This window comes from Gadus morhua, chromosome 23, assembly GCF_902167405.1.
Source record: "Gadus morhua chromosome 23, gadMor3.0, whole genome shotgun sequence".
Taxonomy (NCBI): Eukaryota; Metazoa; Chordata; class Actinopteri; order Gadiformes; family Gadidae; genus Gadus; species Gadus morhua.
In genome coordinates this window covers 7,409,548-7,430,368 of record NC_044070.1, presented here as the reverse complement: position 1 = coordinate 7,430,368, position 20,821 = coordinate 7,409,548, and the positions used below count along the sequence as shown (strand labels likewise).

Below are 20,821 nucleotides of genomic sequence, written 5' to 3'. Positions count from 1 at the left end.
GCCTGGATCAAACAGAAGTGGGGAGTGGGGTGGGGCGGTGCGCCAGGGCTTGGGGTTGTATTCAATTCTCGAGAAGGTACTTAACATGGAAATGCATTAGCCAAATGGAGAAGCTAATTAATATCCACACACGCCTCCTCGCATGGGTCCGCGCAAGTAAGTGGGCACATTAATGTGCGCTACGCCGAAACCCCCACACACACAAGTAAGCGAAGTGCGCACACACACACACACACACACACACACACACACACACACACACACACACACACACACACACACACACACACACACACACACACACACACACACACACACACACACACTTGTACGCCGGCGTCAGTTCCTTGTGTGTTCTTGCGCGAACGGTGCGACAAAAACACAAAGCACCACCGCTTCACCATGGAAACCCGGGAGCTCACGTGTTACCCAGGGTGCACCGGGTTATAACAGCAGGACGTGGGAGGGTGAGTATATCAGGCTCCACCACCACACATCAGCCGGAGCGCCGTGGGCGCCAGCCAATACTTGAACCGAGGAGCAGCGGCAGGAAGCTGGCTGGGCCTCTTGTGATTGGTCGGCGAGACTAACCAATAACAACCGGTTCCCCCCTATACAAAAGGACAGCCAGTGTGCCCAAGGGGGAGGAATAGAACTGTATATTTTGTGGGTATAGGCGGGCCTGATCAATTCTCTATAAATGACGATTGTGTTTCATAGGCCTCTGTGCTCGCAGACTAGTATTACGCTAGTTGGTTGTGGTTGAATATTCCCCGAAGCTGATTAGACAAGTATCAAACTGTTCTTCTCATTCCTCTCTTCAGCCTTCTTAGAGACTCAAATTAGTGTGTTGTTGTGTGTGTGAAACCACATTAACAAAGAAGCCCAGACAACAAAACAAACGGAAAACCAAGTCATGCATATGAGACAAGGGATTGGAATCTAAGATAATTCCCCGGACCCGCCCTTCTATGAAAGGCCTCAACAAACATTTCAAGACACATTTTGCCGTGGTCGCAGAGTAATAGCATTTTTCTTTTCATTAACAACGCAATATATACTTCCCTTAAACATAATAGGTGTAAGGAAGAATTCAGTCGGAGAGAAAATAAATTACACTATCAATTTCCCGGCAAGGGAAGCTGTGAGTCCAATTTAATCCAAGATGGCGTCCGCCCTCGGTGGTGTAATATGACAGATGATGATGAAGAAGAAGCAGCCATACTCCTCCGCCGCAGAGAGTAATGGCGCTGGAAGACTTCTTACTTTCACGCTGCCAGCACCGCAATAATGTGACGAGCTGTCTCATAGACATTTTTTTCTCGAAGCCGGACTCCTCGCTGTGGGGGGGGGAGGAGGAGAGTTATGGCCGCCATAACAATAACAGTAATGGTTCGAACTCATAACTGTCAGCAGGTACACCGAGCAGTAGACCGGTGGGAAGCAAGCTACGAGGAACCATCGTCATGGAGATGGAGGGTCCGAATCAACAGATCCATCCACTGAGGAACAGACGTCACATTCAACCCCCCTGGGACCAACATTCATACCCCATCAACTCTTTAACAACAGTTGTGATTTAACAAGTTATTGGCGCGATGTCATTTTAATCATGAGACGCTTTTATCCATGGAGACTCACAGTGATTTGATAAATCGTCCTAAATACATGGCCTTTGAGACTGTAACTGTGATTAAGGGCTATAAAAAATAAAATGAATGAATAACTTTTATTTTAATGTAGTAAAGGAGCAGTAGGGGGTAGTTTGGGGCATGTTAGCTCTAGGAAGCCTGAGACTGTGGACTGTGGGGAACAAACCCAGTACCTCAGCTTGGAGTCAAACACCCAAACCAGTTCACTATCCTGCACATCCTTTGCGGCATACTCCTGCAAACAACTACAACAGATCTATATTATATATGGTGGTTTTCTTGGAGCCATCCCCAAGTTCGATTGGATGCAGGAAAAACACAGCAGAAATCGCTCACATTAATTCTGCCTAAACATAATACTAAAGGAGACGGATAATAACAGTCAGCTGGTTGCCATTTATGCTGCTCCATCTGTTCTACAACTTCTAAACTGCAGCGCTACCCAATGGGATGATCAATAGATGAAGCACAACTAATCAGACAGAGCTCCAGATCCTCTTGCTCGGATCACTATGAAGAATCTGAGGCCTCGCCTGGGATTCAGTATCGCTAAATCAGCATAACGGAATAGCTCCAAAAAAGACTTTTTGTCATAATTATTATGATAGCATATAACTTTTAAAAATGATCTTAAAGGCTCATAGGGACTGAATCTATCTCATTCTACTGTGCATATAGCATTTTCTAAATATAAATAGAGGACAGGGAAGGGGGCGGCTTACATCATGGGACGAATGAGGACACGGACGAAGATTGACTCGTGCCTGCAGAGCTCTCGACCAATAGGATTGCTAGAATAATTTCAAAATGGCCTATGGTCAACCAGTTCAGACACCAGGGGTAGGCATTCATCCAGCCAATCACAGGTGTTTTTTTAACAAGTTGCCTATGTTTAATCATGAGTCACCAAGTAAAGCAGTAAAGCAATGCTTAAAGGTTGGTCCTACCCCCTCTCTTTCAACTCTGACTCCACTCATTCCAAGTACATGGACGCGCAATCATGCACGAGTGCGAACACAGATGCGTGAGAGCGAGCCATTAGCTAGTTAGCTAGCTCCAGTAGCTACCGCAGGATAACAACAAACAGAAGCTTGCTCTGGGTCACGAGCTTTGAGATCGTGCACGAAGGGGTCACACGCGGGGGGAGGGGGAGGGCAGTGCTTACGACCGTTTGATTGACGTGCTTACTGTCCAATGCCACTCGGTGGTTCTGGAAATCATTGGCTGGAGTTTTTCGAGCCCTGCCCGTTCCACAGATGATTGACTTGTTTAATTTTCATGTAAGTACTTCTAACTCAGTGGCAGTAAGTGGGTTATGATAAGGCTTTCAAGTAATTTTGCAAAAATTGCCAAAAAAGAGAATTCCATACCCAACCTTTAACATGAATTGTGGATGCAGTTATAAGTCGTTGTTTTTGTATGTTCTGTGCATTTTCCTGGGTCCTGGAAGGATTTCTTAACTCCATTTTGGTACCAGATTAGTTTGCATCAAGTAAAGGGAACGAATTTCAAGATTCATTCATATGTCACTGCACCAAACGTTTTCAGCACGGGTAAGAATTATTTCGCATTCAGCGGTGGGATGGAAACACATTGCAAGTAACACACAATACAACTAAAAGAGAAGCTTATTTGAAGGAAGGAGTAAGTTCATGTTATTTTTTTAACCGTACTACTGGCAGTAGCCTAATCTACTTTTTACTTTCTACAATCTACCCATCTGAGTGTAGAAGGGTATGGGAGGAAGATCTGTACGGCAGATAACACCAAGGAAGAGATGGGAACCTCATATTGCTACTTTCGATCTTGGTGCGTCAAAAACAAAAATCTTGGTGCGTCAATCCTGTTTTCTTAAGCAAGGTATTTCAATTTGTCCTCTCTGGAAGAGATATGGAAATGGGGAAGGAAGGGTAGGTGAGGAGGAGAGGGCTGGAGGGGAAGAGACGGAGAGAGTGGGAGATTTTTTCTTATCTCAATTGTAAAGGCTATCATTTGTATGATAAGCATACCTGCTCCACTTGATAAAAAAAACAGCCTTTTATCAGCAGGCGCTGTACTATATTTTTTTGCATTGTCCTGCACGTCTCTAAAAAACAAAAAAAAGGAGAGCAAATTTTTATGGGAGTAATTTCACATTTTCTCCTGTATAGATTTTCTTTACTCTAAAGACCACCGTCCATTATATCGGTAACATTTGGTAATCAGTTAAAAACATGGACGAAATAAACAATTGTTTTCTGTTCAGACACCTCTGAGACACCTTCTTTAAGTGCCCTTATTTTGGCAGAGTGGCTTGTGTTATTCATTGAGCTGAGTTTCCAAACAAACAGACAAACAATATCAACCCCTTGCATCAGTCGTATCTGGCAAACGTTGTCCAACAGTTGTAATATTACCGCTAATATTCCGCTGGTCCCTAGCTGGACCAGTGGAGCTCAAAGATGGCGGCAGGGTGGGTGTGGGTATATTTCTACCAGCTAGCAATCTGCCAAACATACTGAACTGGCTCTGGCCAGCGCAATCACACTCAGGAGGAGGGTGTGTGTGTGTGTGTCGTCACACCTCACTGACACTGGCACCTAACCGCCGCTGGCAGCAGGATGGACGGCGCCGGAGGTTACGGCCGCGCCGGCTAATTCACGGTCGGGCCTTGCGGGTCATTACCCTCGTAGCTTCGGTGGCTAGCGCTAAGGCGTGGGCTCATCGCAATGTTGGTGTCCGTCATCAAGGTGACAGACCGGGGCCCCGAGAGCGCCGGGGGCCGGGTGGTCCGCGCGACGGACACGGCTGCGCTCCGAGTTTCAATTAGAGGTTCAGTGGAACATGGCGCCTCTCAACGCCTTCCTGCTTCGCCACGCCAGGGTGCCTGATTGGTTGCAGAAGGTCGAAGAGGAGGGAACACACACACACACACACACACACACACCGTTGGGGTGGAGTGGTGAGGGAGGATGCTGATACACAAACACACACACACACAAACTGCACTGTTCTCACACACATACACACTCCGACAAACACCCAAACACCCACATTGAATAGAGCAGGTGGACTCAAAGACCTAGAAGCCTACTGAGTTAGTCGTGAGTAAGAGGTTCAGTAAGCAAGCAGCCTGGAGAGTTATGGGTTAGGAGTGAGTAAGAGGGTTCAGTGAGCAGCCTGGTGAGTTAGCAGTGAGTAAGAGGGTTCAGTGAGCAGCCTGGTGAGTTAATAGTGAGTAAGAGAGGTTCGGTTAGCAGCCTGGTGAGTGAGTATTAAATGCGGATAGTTCAGTAAAGGAAAGAATCCAAATGATAACATTGGCAAAAGAAACCCAAAAGTAGGCAGAATTAATAGCTCATAGGCTTTTTAATTGGCCTAAAGTCAACACCAATTCCCTCTCAAAATAAAAGTTCTGCTGTCGAATGCATCTACAGAGACCAGGCTTTTACGATTTGTTTGTGTTCCTTCGTATTTAACTTTATCTTTTAGTTAAATTATTAGTTTGTTTTTGCAAAATATTCTGATTGGCTCTTAATCTGTCGGGGGAAACAAGCTAAGCAGCCACAGGAGACACAATTACAAACAGATAACCACAAATCCACAATGTTTTCACACCTGCCAGCAACCATTCAAACCTTTCTCCCATAGAGCGCCAGGTGAACCAGTCACCTCTGCGCTGTGGGTCAACAATGTAGAACACACTCACACACACACACACACACACACACACACACACACACACACACACACACACACACACACACACACACACACACACACACACACACACACTCTCTAGAGATCACTCACAAAACACACACACCCTAGAACTCACCCACACACACTCATATGACACTCATACCCACCACCGACAATCACACACACACACACACAAGGTGCACACAGGCGCATTAAAACACAAACACTCACGTCCATGACAACTATTAGCGAGATGGAGGATTAGCGTGACATTTGGTTCGGCCGTGGCGGTGACCGAAAGACAACAGACGAACAGAGCCTCGCTTGCGGCCCTGAATATTTATTGCTGTATTAAAGTACCCCCCCCCACACACACACACACACCTCCTCCCACCTTCACCCTCCCCCACCTCTTCCATGTTCCTCAGATGCTTTATGAGAGACGCGTTTAAATCATGACCGCGATCATGATGAATCACACACGCTGCGACGGTGTGTGTGTGTGTGTGTGTGTGTGTGTGTGTGTGTGTGTGTGTGTGTGTGTGTGTGTGTGTGTGTGTGTGTGTGTGTGTGTGTGTGTGTGTGTGTGCGCGCGCGCGCGTCCCCTCTAATATCCACTTCAGGGCCCCCACATCACAGCTCAATTGTTCATAATTGTCCGGGAGATGAACTGTGGCGCCAACATTAGGGGGCATTCCAATTCTCCTCTAAATCCATCCCTCCTCGCCGCCTATTTGTCAAGGGCACTTGGCAGGCGGTAGGAAGCAGGAAACAGGGAGAGGGACAGCGTTATCTATTCCACAAGTGTGCCATCAACGGGATCTGTTGTTTTTATTGGGACACAGGTTTTTTCGATGTGCTCTGCCGCACCGGCGTGCAGAATAAATTGAGCAGCACCTATAGAGCAGGGTTATTATAACCAGACGTCCTTCAGGTTAGGATTGCATGGGAAAAGTTCCCCTATTTCCCCCCGTGTGTTGAGACTATCTCCCTGCTACCGAGGGCTGAAACAAAACAATCTGTATGTGTGTTTTTGCTCGGAGATCCACCGAATTCAGTAGATCCTTTCCTTTAAACATCCCGTGTGGAGATAGATGTTGCTAAACGATGTTATCGCCGTCGGAGGTTAATTGAGTCGTGATCCGTGTCAACGTTTGTACATGAGATGAGCCGCCCAGATTGTCGCGCTCCGCCATGTATGATTTAACAGTCAATGTTTGATGCAGATTTAGAGATTTTGGGGGTGATTAACTCGATGGGAAACACGAGGTTTGTGTGTGTGGGTGTGTGTCTGTGAGGGTGCGTTACAGTTGCTATATGTAGCAGCTTCCGTATCCCCGCTGGTGTAAAGTGGGGGCAGACTTGGCCTTGAGAAGCTCCTCGCGCTTCATGTGTTCAGCGACGTAGCTTCTTTAATTAGCATGTTGGAGACGCTATGAGTCTTAATCAGAGCCAGAGAGAGAGATAGTCGAGGCAGAGAGAGAGAGTCTAGGCAGAGAGAGAGAGAGAGACAGAGAGAGAGTCGAGGCAGAGAGAGAGAGATCGAGAGTGAGAGATCGAGAGATCGAGAGAGAGAGAGAGAGAGAGTCGATGCAGAGAGAGAGATAGAAAGTCGAGGCAGAGTGAGAGAGAGAAGAGGGGGAGAAGAGAGAGCGAGAGAGCGAGAGAGCGAGAGAGCGGCCGACCTGCGTAAAGCTCAGCCAAGCAAATAGCATGCGACGATACGATAAAATAATAATTGTGGTAGTTAAATGCGCGAGAGCGACACAGTAGGTTGAGCCCCTCGCTAACCCAGCGTTAGCCTAGCGGGAAAGACCTGGGTTTAAGTGTGTGATGTATCACTGGTGCCGCTTTAATATGCAGTTTGTAATTGTTTGGGTTTCTGCTGGTTAATAAAGTTTTATCCCGTCTCCATAGATGTTTCAGGCGAGTGGGAGACACAGCGCTTAAAGGCGTCTCCCGGCTTTATGAAGGATCCTGAACAGGTAGAAGTGCACACTAGATGGATGGATAAATGAATGGATGGATGGATGAGTGTGTTTGTGGATGAATGCATGCGAGTGAGTGGGTAAAGCACTTAAACCAGAGCAATAATAACCAAACAAAATTAGTATAAGCTGTTGTTGCTGACTTACACCTATTCTGCACCGGGAACCATTAAATATATGGTATATAATATCGCAAAGGGTGTGCTTCTCATATCTTAAGCTCTAAAGACAATGAAAGGCCAACGCAGCGAGACCGCATCACCATGGAAACCATCCAAGACGAGCACTTACAGTATTTTGTGCCTGTGAACGTTGTGAAGTACAAGTACACAACTGTTCTCCACAAAGTACTCACTCACTACTTCACACTGTAAAGAAGCAGATCAATGCCTCCTGTGAGGAGCATACTGTGAACGGAGCGGGGAGACATGGGGGACAACAACTGAACTCATATTCTGAAGAGGAGCGCGGAAAAAGGGTAAAACCACGTCTGGCCAGACTCATTGAACAGGTTTGTACCGCTTTGAGGAGAGATTTATGGATCACGGCCACAGCTGCGACGAAGTACATTTAATCAGCGTTGTGAATACAGAGGTATTTATCGGGATTTTCATCAAGGCTCTGTTTTCATGAAGTGTCCTAGCTAATGGTATGGTTCATTAATAGCTAAACACAATACACAGGGCGGTGAGCTACACATGCTCGCATCACAATCTCGCCTGGGGCTTTTACCTGTTTTTCAGAGTAAAGTGGTTAATACACAAACAGCAAGTGACATGAGTGCTATCACTATGTCATATTTCCACCTGCAACATCTATGGAGAAAAACATATTTATTTCAGCGCTGGATTTAAGACTTGAACTCTGCCCGCGAAGAATTACGTCCACTGTGTGTGCAAACACAACACAAGGACGTTAAACGGAGCTTGCGGCCAGGAGAGAGGCTGTGCCGGTGTAGCGTGAGGCGCGGCGTTAACCAACAACACCTTTCACCCATTCCTTCATTCAACCTCCTTGTGACATCTGGGAGGTTCTAATTAGAACACAATTTCATAGAATGGCACACACACGCACACAACATTCATACACAACATACGCACACGCATACACGTACACATGAACATGCACACACAAACAAACACATGCACACAGATTTAGACTCACACACACACACACACACACACACACACACACACACACACACACACACACACACACACACACACACACACACACACACAGGGTTAATGGAAGCAGAAATATGGATTGAGATACAGAAATACTTCTACCCTTCATCCCCTATAGGGGAAGGTGTTGCTTTGCTCCGGATATAGTCTGGAGCCTATTTGTGTGTTCAAATGAAAGACACACACCGTATGTTGTGTGTGTGACCCCTGTTATCTAGCCAGAACATGTGTGTCTGTCTCACAAGACCATCCCCCAACACACAGACAACCATGAGAACAGAATTGACAGCATGTGAGGGAAATACTTTCATCACCTTCCCTCTCATCTTTATTATGGAAGCATAAGAGAGGGTGAGAGAGAGAGAGAGAGAGAGAGAGAGAGAGAGAGAGAGAGAGAGAGAGAGAGAGAGAGAGAGAGAGAGAGAGAGAGAGAGAGAGAGAGAGAGAGAGAGAGAGAGAGAGAGGGAAATAGAGAGAGAGGCTGAGAGAGAGAAAGGGTGAGAGAGAGCAAGCGAGCGAGAGAGAGAGAGGGTGAAAGAGAGTGGAACACAGAGCGAGAGGGTGACACAGAGAGGTAGAGAGAAGGGAGAGAGAGAGAGAGAGAGAGAGGGGAATAGGGAGAGAGAGAGAGAGAGAGAGAGAGAGAGAGAGAGAGAGAGAGAGAGAGAGAGAGAGAGAGAGAGAGAGAGAGAGAGAGAGAGAGAAAGAAAAGGTGAGAGAGGGCGAGAGAGAAAAAGCGAGAGAGAGAGAGAGAGAGAGAGAGAGGTCAGACATATTGACCCTCAAGGTTCATATTAGATTGAGTACTTGATGTGATTAGGTTAAATCCAAGCATTCATTTGGCCAAAAATTTGATGTTTACCCCCAGCAAACTTTCAGTATTGTATTCATTCACACAAAATTCGACTTTTTAGAACAGCAACAGGTGGTATGACAAAAGCCCATAAAAAAAAAACATGAAACAAAATGGTCAACACGGAACCCCATCATCCAGTCCATCATCCTCAACTACCCCATCAAACGATAAACGGTCGTCTCTATGATGATTTTATACAGGACTAGAGCAGGTTGTGGAGTGCGTCGCCTTATCTGGCCAGGAGTTACAGCCCCACTACATCATCACAGCTGCAATGACAGAGCGACTGCGTGGAGGTCGCACCATAAACGTCGCTGCTGAACAGACCAACTTTCTACCATCGTACACAGAGTGTGTTCACATCCCGGACTGTGCATGTATCACGGTTCAGAGTGATGAATAGGTCACAGAATCTTGCTGCTTTTACGATTCATGGCAATTGTATTAACAGTTCTCCCATTTCACAATTTTTTTCCCATATTTTCGAAGATATTGCCAGCAAACAAAAAGGAGACGTTGAAACATAACGTCGTAAATAAAGATATCAGGGCTATGCGGATCAGCCAGCAGTGCAATCTGTCTGTTATTGTAGGCGAGGGGACGGCTGTATGCTACCATTAAACTGCGCGCAGAGCCCATGCCCTGCTCGGTTAACCGCATGAGACGGTCGCTCATGGGTCGGAGTCGAGCTGTTGGAAAACATGCAGACCGGTCCTGCTGCGGTGACCCGGCAGTGAGGACCGGTGGTCGGTGCATCACAGCACGTATAGTGACAGGAGCATGAGCATCATCAGTCTCAACACAGCGAGGTACGAACCCCGAATCAACATGTGATTCCTCCGCGATTAACGCAGCAGGAGACGCATTATCCAACTCTCTGTAGCAAAACACGGAAAGGGGAAGAAACAAGCCGAACCGCGGGTACGTGCGCAAGTGTGCGCGTGTGCGGACAAATGAGCGGTGATAAGGCGTGCATGAGAAGGGAGGAAAACTGCAATACCTGCTCTTGCTGGTGAGCCGATTTCGGTCCTTGGTTGGGCTCCTTGGCCGTCGTCATGATTTAGCGGTTTGCGAACGCGAGGGAAACGGTTCACTTCCTCACCGCCGAGGACACAAAATAAAAAAACGTGACGACAACGAGCGTACGCACACGCACTGAGGTGCACCTCGGAAGCACGCGGAGGCAGAGGAGGACCGGCCGCGAGGAGGATGAGGAGTACTGACGTATATAGTGACGGGCCGGGGCGATATAACAAGTGGTGGGGGAGAGGAAGAGGGAAAGAGGGGGTAGAGCGGGAGAAGAAGAGAGAGCGAGAGCGAGAGCGAGAGCGAGAGAGAGAGAGAGAGAGAGAGAGAGAGAGAGAGAGAGAGAGAGAGAGACGGCGACAGGGAGGGTAAGGGGGAGAGAGAAAGAGAAAAAAGCTGAATGATAGAGATCGAGAGAAAGAGAGAGAGATGGTAGAATAAGAGAAAGTCGACCACACAGAAAGAGATAGAAAGAGCAATCAAAAAACAACGATAAAGGGGGAGAGAGAGAGAGAGAGAGAGAGAGAGAGAGAGAGAGAGAGAGAGAGAGAGAGAGAGAGAGAGAGAGAGAGAGAGAGAGAGAGAGAGAGAGAGAGAGAGAGACGGGGAAAGAGTGAGAGATGGTAGAATGAGAGAGACGGGGAAAGAGTGAGAGATGGTAGAATGAAAGAAAGTGAACCACGCAGAAAGAGAGAAAGAGTGATCACTAAACAATGATAGAGAGCGAGAGAGATAGCGCGAGAGAGAGTGAGCGCGAGAGAGAGTGAGCGCGAGAGAGGCAAATTAGGCATTACTGAAATTAATGATTCACTGTCCACTCAGTACCAATTTGTTAGAATACACCAAGGTTGACTACTTGTATTTGTTGCTTATTGGCGCTGTCTATTCTTATTCTGTACATTGAGGCAAGAAACTATTCACGGATCGCAGAGGATGAGAGTAATAACGCGTAACTTCATATCTCATATATTTCCATTGCTCCAATATTGCTGTATGATAACGGCCAGTAAAGTCTCTTAATGAAACTCATCCACAGCGTCTTCATTGATGCTCCGGTCGTTGATACGTTTAGGGGTTGAGAAAAAGAAACATTATAACATTATCCCTTATTAACAGCAATAATGACCCCCATCTCCCCGTCCCATTTAAGACCCCTGCTTGAATAGAGGTGTGATTAAATGCATCTATTCAGTTCATCTCTTCCCAGCACGGTCTCTCCTCCTATCACAGAGCGCCTGACCGATCACACCACTGCTAGTTTGTTACACTCCCCCCGGGTGGATCTGTGGTGGTCTCTGGAACCACCACCAACAGATCCATCAAGCTGGTGGTGTTTACCCCCAGCACGATGATGTATGAAACCAAAACAGGGACCCCTCTCAACGGCCAATCAATCAGCTCCAAACGGATGACGGCGACAACCCCAGGCAGGGTCCCTATTGGTCGATGACTGATGCTGTGCGGTTGGACAGTGGCAGGCCACAACATAATAAGAACAGATTTTTGTTTTACGGCGATGAGGTGCAAGAAAAGTGCATAGCAAAGCCGACCGGGATCTGATGAACAGGCGGGCGATTCTTGAGACGGACTATCTCACCAAACTTTTTCCTCCCCGTTAGTTCATTTTTCTAACTCATATTAACATTGTGCATATATCAGCTCAACTCTGATATATGAGCAAGGCATTAACACCGCCAGGGTTAGGGGTTTGATTCCCTGTCTAGCTGGGGTCCACAAATTAAGGAAAGATTCATTTCCCTTTTCGCTAGGAAGTACGTAACCATTCGAACGCGATAAAACACATTACAGACCTAAGATGCACAAAATGCTCATAAAGTGGACCAGAATAAAACGATTTACAGGGAACGATTGACTCACGGATGGGTGTGTTTTATTATTGCGAAACTTCCCGGTTCAGATAACTTTTAATGGAGTAAAAAGCTGCAGTAGAAAAGTGTCGTAGTCAATGTTTAAAACTTTGATGTAGAAAAAAGTCCACACAAACGGACTCATGGTGTCACCAGTCCCCCCCCGCCAGCGACACGACTGAGCTCCCCCTACTTACAACCATTCCCCCGCCATTCCACCCGTGTCTCTACGGCAACCAGCCGCCCCATCAGCTTAATGATGTGGAAGTGCTTGTGACTAATTAAAACTCGTCACTAATCAATACTAACCACAACCTGATGCCTCGCACTTTCCCTGGCTGAGGAAAGAGTTGTAATTACTGCCAGACCGCAAACCCCCCCCCGCTGGGTGGTTGATTCAGTTCTGTATATGAGAATAATTGCTTTTGTTCGGAGAAGTGTCTCAAATTGGCCCCGTTGGTGCGCAGGCCCCCAGCCCCTAATATACATTAGATAACTTTTTAGAAAGCTTGCAATGCTTTTACTCTTCATGAAGGTTCACGGTTATTGTTCACAGCGCTATTCATCCCACTGGGTTCACTGATCTGCTTCTTGTTGTTTGAAGGCATTTCATATACTAAAACGTTGTTTTATACGCTATGAGGCCGAGACAAGTCTACACAAAGATCTATCCAACCGTCTCAATAAATATGAATATTTTTTGGGGTACAAACACTCACATAGCCTGATATATGCAGTCTATCTGCTCTGTATCTGAATTCGCTTTGAATGAAAGCATCCGGTCAACAACTAATAAGTAGAGTAAATAGTAACTGTCTTTGTTTCTGTTTAGCTGTCGTCCTTGGGATGTATGGCGTGTCTGTAAATCCCTTTTTGTTAATTGTGAGGTTTGGAGAAGATAAGCTAAAGTACAAGCTCATGGAATTTAATGGAGATAAGGAGTGTGTGTGTGTGTGTGTGTGTGTGTGTGTGTGTGTGTGTGTGTGTGTGTGTGTGTGTGTGTGTGTGTGTGTGTGTGTGTGTGTGTGAGTTAATGTGTGCACGTTCATAAGTGTGTGTTTGTGAGGATGTGTGCTTTCCAATTAATTAGCGTATCCCCAGGTAAGCATACAAACCAGCATGTTCTGAATAATGCATGAAAATCTAGACGCATTTATTCAATGTACGTCCGCAGGACAGTCAACACCAAAGGTGGAATGTACCGGAGAGAAGAGTGTAAGGATGTCTTGTTTTCTGGCTTATCTTGGTTGTAATCAGCTCCTCTGTGAGAGAACATGGCCTGGCATCGCATCTGCCGACCCAAGACATCAATCACTCTTTGCTAATTCCTGCATATTCAAACGCTTATACGTTTGGATATGTGATGGATGTGTTCAACGATGAGCTCACACAGAAAACAAAGTCAATGAGATGTTTCAAAATCAAAAACACAAAAATACCCAACAGCCAACAAGAGAGAGTGGGAAAGGCAAAAGGGACAAATTGTCTGCATTTCTTGTTATTGAGTCTTTTGTTATTTCTGAGAAGCGGAATTTTCATCCATGAAGCAGCATGTAAACTCTGAACTGTGGAGAAAAAAATAAACACACACAAAATTCATAAATGTGTCGACGAGTGAGACTAGTGTGTGCACATGAATGTATGTGTGTGAATCTGTGATTTTGTTCATTTATTTGTGTGTGTATGTGTGCTCAAACATGTGCAGGCGTGTATTTATGTGTGTGCGAACCTGTGTGTAGATTCCTTTTGCATGTATGCATGTTTTCATTACGTGTGTATGTGTTTGTGTGTGTGTGTGTGTGTGTATCTGTTTTCATTATGTGTGTGTGTGTGTGTTTTCGTGTGTGTGTGTGTGTGTGTGTGTGTGTGTGTGTGTGTGTGTGTGTGTGTGTGTGTGTGTGTGTGTGTGCGCGCGCGTGTTTTCATGTGTGTGTATATGTGTGATTGAAAATAAATCAATTTGGAGTTTACATGGAGCCACAGCTGAGGTCTTGGAATCTAACACACTTTGCACCGAAGACTCATGCCACATGATATCTGGCTATTGTCCCTGCCTCCCCCATCTCCACCCCCACCTCCTCCCCCACTCACCCACTTGTACCGAGACACATAGTAGGGGACAGCAACACATTGAGGTAATGGCTTTTCCATCCCAACCCTACTGTGTACTTATTTTTGTGTATTTGTGTGTGGTTGTGTGTTCGGTCCCCCTCGTAAATACAAATCTTTGCAAATATCATCTCTGCAAGAGTGCAAGTTGCAGTCAAGGAGTGTGTATGTGTATGTGTGTGTGTGTGTGTGTGTGTGTGTGTGTGTGTGTGTGTGTGTGTGTGTGTGTGTGTGTGTGTGTGTGTGTGTGTGTGTGTGTGTGTGTGTGTGTGAAGTACATTTGTGTGTGCTCCCATGCGTGTGTGGATGAAACTTGTGTGTTACTACCGCTAAAATGTGATGACTCATTGGACTTGGACAGAACAAGTGTCAACAGCCTGCTCTATCCCGTTGCCATGCCAACGTTTGTAGTTCCATTGGGGGTGTGTGTGCGTGTGAGTGTCTGGGGGGGAAATGTCTGTAGAATGTAAACAGCGTCTATGTAGTGATGCAGTGTGTAGATAGGTTGTGTATGTAGTGCGTTGTGTGATGCTGAATTAAAAAAATGCACAACAGTACATACGTATTTGGGTTATGTATTGACAAACAGATGACGAACTTGGACATCCCAATTGGAATGTGATACACAGTATAAAGTTAAGGAGTAAGCAATGAGAGGCTGTAGTTTACAGTGATTTTAGCAATCTAGGCGGGTTATATCTCCCTAGCCGCTATGAAACGGTTACTAAACCGTTTACTATAGACTACCTAGTCAGACTTCACCAAAGAAACACAGGAATATAAAATACAATCATTTATTCAAATCAATCAGCCATCCTCCGCCAACCAATTAGTTCATGAAGATAGCAAAATGGTTGCATAGCAACACGCTGGGAAACTTTGACATTGTTTTTGTGTTAACACTTACGATGAGGTGTAATGCAGTCACAGGAGTTTGTGACAACGAGTCAAACAGCTTTGAGTGGCTGGAATTAAACAGCTTCCAGCAATTCCATCACAATCAAGGACCATAAGTATCAATTTTATAGACAAAATGCATAGATAAATATGAGTACATATTGAAAACAATGACAAAACTCTGCTGATATTTTTTGATGGTATTTTAGATATTCTTATATATGGTTAGAAAATAAATTTAGGAGAAAATATTCAGTATGCAAAAGAACAAAAAAAACAACTATAAAAAACAATTATTCGAAGAGGGCAAAATAGTGATGCAAATATGTCGTCTAGACAACACATGAAATAAGCGTGATTCCGAATTGCTATCCCATAATACTTTTTATTTTTATGATGGCAACGTTTATCTAAACACAAAAGAGTAAACTTTTAAGTAGCCAATTTACTTTCTTTAAGTGTGGTTGTCGTGAAAATGCAGGTTGGAGTTGTTTGATTGGTTAACAATCAGCATTCACTGCAGCAGCTGGGGTTGTATCATCCGCTCAAAACAAACTCCTGCGTTGCATTGTGGGAGCTGTGAGTGCTTTCAAAGTCATTTTGAAAGACATTACAAACTGAAACACCCGTGAAGCAAAGTTCTCAACTTCCACAGTTGCAGATTGGATTTCATGGACGCACATACTACTACTACTACCACCACTACCACTACCACTACTACTACTACTACTACCACCAGGGATCTGAGGCCCTGATAGCTGAGACTTTTATTTTGAAAGCTATATTTGTTTGTAATGTAATAACGTAGGCAAATAATAGTTAATATTCAAAGGCCAAAGTCGTGTCTTACCTAAGTTAACTCCTCATCAAACACTTTATTAACGACATCATTTTTTTAGAAATGCATAATGTATTAAGAAAAATAAATAAATAGATAAAATATAGAAATGCCATGTTATTATGTCCCAGTAGTCTTTCACAACACTACCCTTCACCACTCACAACACACCTACAAAGTTAAACCCACACAGCTGCCGTGCTAACTGGGACTTGTACTGCTGGAACAAAGGCCTGGTCCTGAATCCTGAGTTTCAGCACCAGCCTAAAGGGCAGCTCCCCTGGTAACACTCTGGGCTCTGGAGGAATGGACTTCAGCCCCGCCAAACTAACGGACAGCGACCCCAGCCTAACTGCGTGGACAAAGGCCCGTTAGATGGAGGGGAAGAGAGAGCGATGGGGAGGGGATGGGGAGGGAGGAAGACAAGGGGAGGGAGAGTTGGGTGACGGGGAGAGGAAGGGGCTGTTAAAGAGAGAGGAATAGAGAGAGGCGGAGGGAGTAGGGCGTGAGGGAGAGTGAAGAGACAGGGGGAGGGATGGGACATGGGCAGAGATGGGGAAGGGATAGAGAGTGAGAGAGGGAGAGGGACAACAGTGCGGACAGAGAGTGAGTAAAGGCACAAGAGAGAAAGAAAGAAAGGAAGGGACAGAGACAGAGGTAGAGACAGAGCGAAATAATGAGCGAGTGAGTGGGAGATAAGATGGAGAAAGGACCAACAGACCTTGTAATCTTACTACTATATAAAAGCAGGTCTGCCGCACAAGTAACTTAAGTTAGTCAGTGCGCATGTGCCAAGCAGCCTGCAGCTCACACACACACAGCACCCGCAAACGCACACATACACTGCATGCACGCACATACACACGCGTGCGCTGACGCAGACGTTTCAAGACAAAGGCAGCACGGGATACTCTTGTAACATTAAAGTGGTCCGATCCCTGCCCAGAGCTCCTATAGTGGTTCACCGGCAGCATGCGTGCATGTGAGTAAGCGCACATATGCACACGTAACCAACGAATCACAGTTCCACAAATCACCGTCGAACAGAGCGGATTTGGCAGAGATAGAATACCCTGGAAGGAGCTCTTTATATCTACAGTACATAGGGAGTGGGTCCCTCACCGTGTTGCACCGCCATGTTTCAACCGCACGCAGAACAGACCAACGGGTCTGAAGAACGCGTTTTAAAAACAACAACATGAAAACACTTGTATCGGGCTTATGAGTTCTAGAAAGGAGGAGGGCTTGTTATTGCCATGGCTACAACCCACTTATCATCCTTTTTTAGCACCTTCACCTTCACGGTCATCATAAGGAGCAGTGTTGTGTATAAAATTAGACAAACACCATGGTGTTGTACTACAAGTGTCTGAGAAGCTTAACCCTCTCTCTGTCACGGACATCATTAATCACTGCCCACAAGACAGATCTACACACATCCACACACGCCCTGGGGTTATATATAAGCGCCCTAGAGGCTTTGCACTATACCATAAGTGTCCGAAAAAGCTTAACCTCTTCCTCTATTAGGCGATCACCCTCTCTGAGATGGTTGGTTTCCCAAACAAAACAGTTTGTGATACAACTGCGTACCATAATGTTGTCAAGAGCAACCTATATTTATGCACCATAGTGCAAGTAAACACTTGTAGCGCTGAATGCTATAGAGATGATTGATACAAATAACAGATCGGGATGATTATGGGTTTATGAATGTAGTTTACTGCTGTTTATGCAATAAGAGTGTTGAGAAGGATAAATAAGCTGTTACCTCCGGCATGTCCTTATGCACGTTCAGTGATCATGGTGACTATACCAATTTGTGATTGGTTGAGTAATAAGCAAAAGAATATCGACCTTGCTACAAACTATTCAGACTGTTTTTTTCTTTCTCGCAAAAATGGAAATGACACATTATGAGATTAAATAAAAGTGTCTTCGGCTGAGAGTTCTAGGAAGGGGGGGGGGGGGGGGGGGGTGTTGTGTCATGACCGAAACTAACTGTGTGATACTTTTCTAGCTGCGTCATTGTGCATGAACCACATGGCATTATAATGGGAAGCTCAACCCTCAGTCGGACGCAGACATAAAGATTAAACGCTGGATAGAAAGAGCTCCCCACCTTGTCGAAGAGGACACTATCAGGGACTTTTCCGTCACAAAAAGAAAAGAGCCTAGCTGCATTCAAGGCTGAGTGGAACATTCACCTAATGTTGTGGGGAGACTGTCAAAAACATCAGATTTACGCCGGTTTTCTCTAAATTGCAGTGTAATATCAGTAACTGTGATGAAATGGCAGAGAGTACTATGTTGATGACGATGTAAGTCATAATACCACGTTTAGGGCAAAAACAAACGGATGGTTTTGGGTACCCCGGCTTCAGCCCTTCCAGATGGCTTCCAGATTTGTTGTTAGAAAAGCTTTTGTTGACCTGAAGGATTCTGACTCCAATTAAAAGTTCAGTTGTGGAGTTTTCATTAATTTATTTTTATAGCTGCTTGAAAAGGGACAACAATTTGTAAAGAGTTTAAAAAAGACTGATATAGAATTAAGTTTTTTACCAGTGGTAAAACTTCAGTCTGTTTTGGTCAGGGATATGAAAACAAATATATATTTTGTTTAATTAGCCTCTTCAGTATGAAAATGTAGAACGCAGAACCAATAACATTCTGTATCGATATTCAACATAGATATATTAATCTCCAAAATATCAAATTACTAAACACAATATTATTTGAAAAGAAAAAGTAATTTAAATGATTCATTTTGCCATTTCTTTTTAAAACACACAACCTCACACTCAGACCAACACACACCGAATATCCTCCGTCAAGGAACAAAAGATGTCAGACGCGAGTCTGACAACGGTTTATATTTCGTTCGGCAGACTTCCACCGCTGTGATGAAGTGTCCTGTGAAATATTTATACACAGCGGTAGCGTGGGCGGGGAGGGGTTCTGTTTAAGTACAAAGCCGCAGCATAACGTAGCGTACAGAAACCATAATTGCACATTAATGCGCTAGCATAATAAAGAGCTAGGCACTCTGCGCCTGCTAATGGCACACGGCTTCCATGGCGATGGCTTCCATTAGGCTTGTTTTAATGACTGTGGACCGCGGCGCTGTTGTGTTCTGCTTGAGGACCCGGGTGTCGTTCTGGATTCAAGTGTGTAAATACCAAACAATAAACGCCCTCCGAGGAGCGCGTCTTTGTTACTGGACACGGGTTTCAGGGAAAATGGAAAGACTTGCCACTTAAGCATTAATTAAGTATTCATATACAGTGAATCTATAGTGAATTCAACATTTCTAATGCATTTTTCCTACTTGATTAGTCTTTAGTAAGCGTTTCATAATAATTTAGAGATGATTAACATGGTTAATAAGATCCTATCCAGGTAGTTATAAATCATTAGTTACTTCTTTTGCAGGGATGGACTGGGACAAAGAAATCTTCCTCTTTTGCCTGGACAGGCCCACCGCAATCCTCACACGCGTGCCCATGTTTTAGCTTGGCCCTGCTTGGAGGATCCTGTCAGACGACCCCAGAAGGACCCTGTAAACTTCTCAGCACCCTCGGCCTGCTCCGCTGAAGTTCACCGCAGTTTGTTAACCCTGGCAGCATCTGTCTGAAGGACTGCTATTTTGGCCGGCAATTATCTGCTCCTCTCTTATGCTCTGTCTTATGTTCTGTCTTCTCCAGGGCTGCCAGGAAGCCTTGGAGAGTGATTTGAGGGAAGTTAGGGGGCACACAGCACATTTCTATGGGGCCGTTTGGGGTCGTCACGACAGTATATTCATTTCTCGTGTTGAATATAAAGAAAAATATTTACAACCATTCCCTTGTTTTATAACCGCTAATCCTATCCCCGGCCATAAGAAATTCACATGACCCTGTTATTGGCCAACAGAGGGATCCCTTACCGGATCTGTGTTTACCATTGACCACCAGGTCAGGGACTTTGTGAACACGTTTTTACTAGTGCTGTCAGTTAAACGCGTTATTAATTGCGTTAACGCAAACCAATTTTAACGGCGTTTTTTTTGTATAGTCCTGTTTTGATCAGTATGCCAATGTTGTTATCAATAAAAAAACATTTGCACAAGGCAAGCCGATGCACTTCTCCATGTTGATAAGAGCATTAAAATGAGAAAAATGAATGGGACAAAGAAATCAAGGGATATTTAGCATAGAAAAAAATTTAATCGTGAGTTAACTATGACATTAATGTGATTAATCGCGATTAAATATTTTAATCGCTTGAGTTTTGACACATTCTTTAAGTATGGATTCATAAAATTAAGTATTTTTATGTGTTATTGTATGATGACTGCTGAATGTGAATGGAATGGATGTGAATGGATTTGGAATGCATTTTTTGTGTTCAAGTAACCCACACTCATTTTATGGAGGCCTATTTGTTCAAATAAGAATTCAACCAATAAATATTTATTAAATATTTGAATTGGGTGGCTGCGGTGCTAAACATTATGGCACCGGTCCTTTAATGACCTGCTTAAGCCACTGTCAACCTGCCACTTCTTATGACAATGTTATTTTGCTTGTGTCCAAAATGGCTGCCGGCCGATCGGAAAACAAGGAGAAGGACGCGAACCCACAGGGCTGTAGCAGGCCGTGGTGCCGTGGTGGGGCTGCAGGGGCTCCGTTGGTGGAGGGGGGGGGGGGGGGGGGGGGGGGGGGGGGGGGGGGGGGGGGC

At 45.1% G+C, this 20,821-nt stretch overlaps 1 protein-coding gene across 5 annotated transcripts in view; it reads right to left on the bottom strand.

The window, feature by feature from the left end:
* The window catches only part of dpp6a (dipeptidyl-peptidase 6a), a 170,519-nt gene that overhangs the window by 71,000 nt on the left and 78,698 nt on the right, over positions 1 to 20,821 (bottom strand). The window contains exon 1 of one of the 5 annotated variants that reach the window (XM_030348974.1): positions 10,365 to 10,624. The exons of the other annotated variants lie outside the window; for them this stretch is intronic. Coding sequence (XP_030204834.1) covers positions 10,365 to 10,421 — 57 coding nt within the window. The 5' untranslated portion in view covers positions 10,422 to 10,624. Of the gene's footprint in view, positions 1 to 10,364; positions 10,625 to 20,821 lie in introns of those variants that run through there. 5 annotated transcript variants of the gene reach the window in all.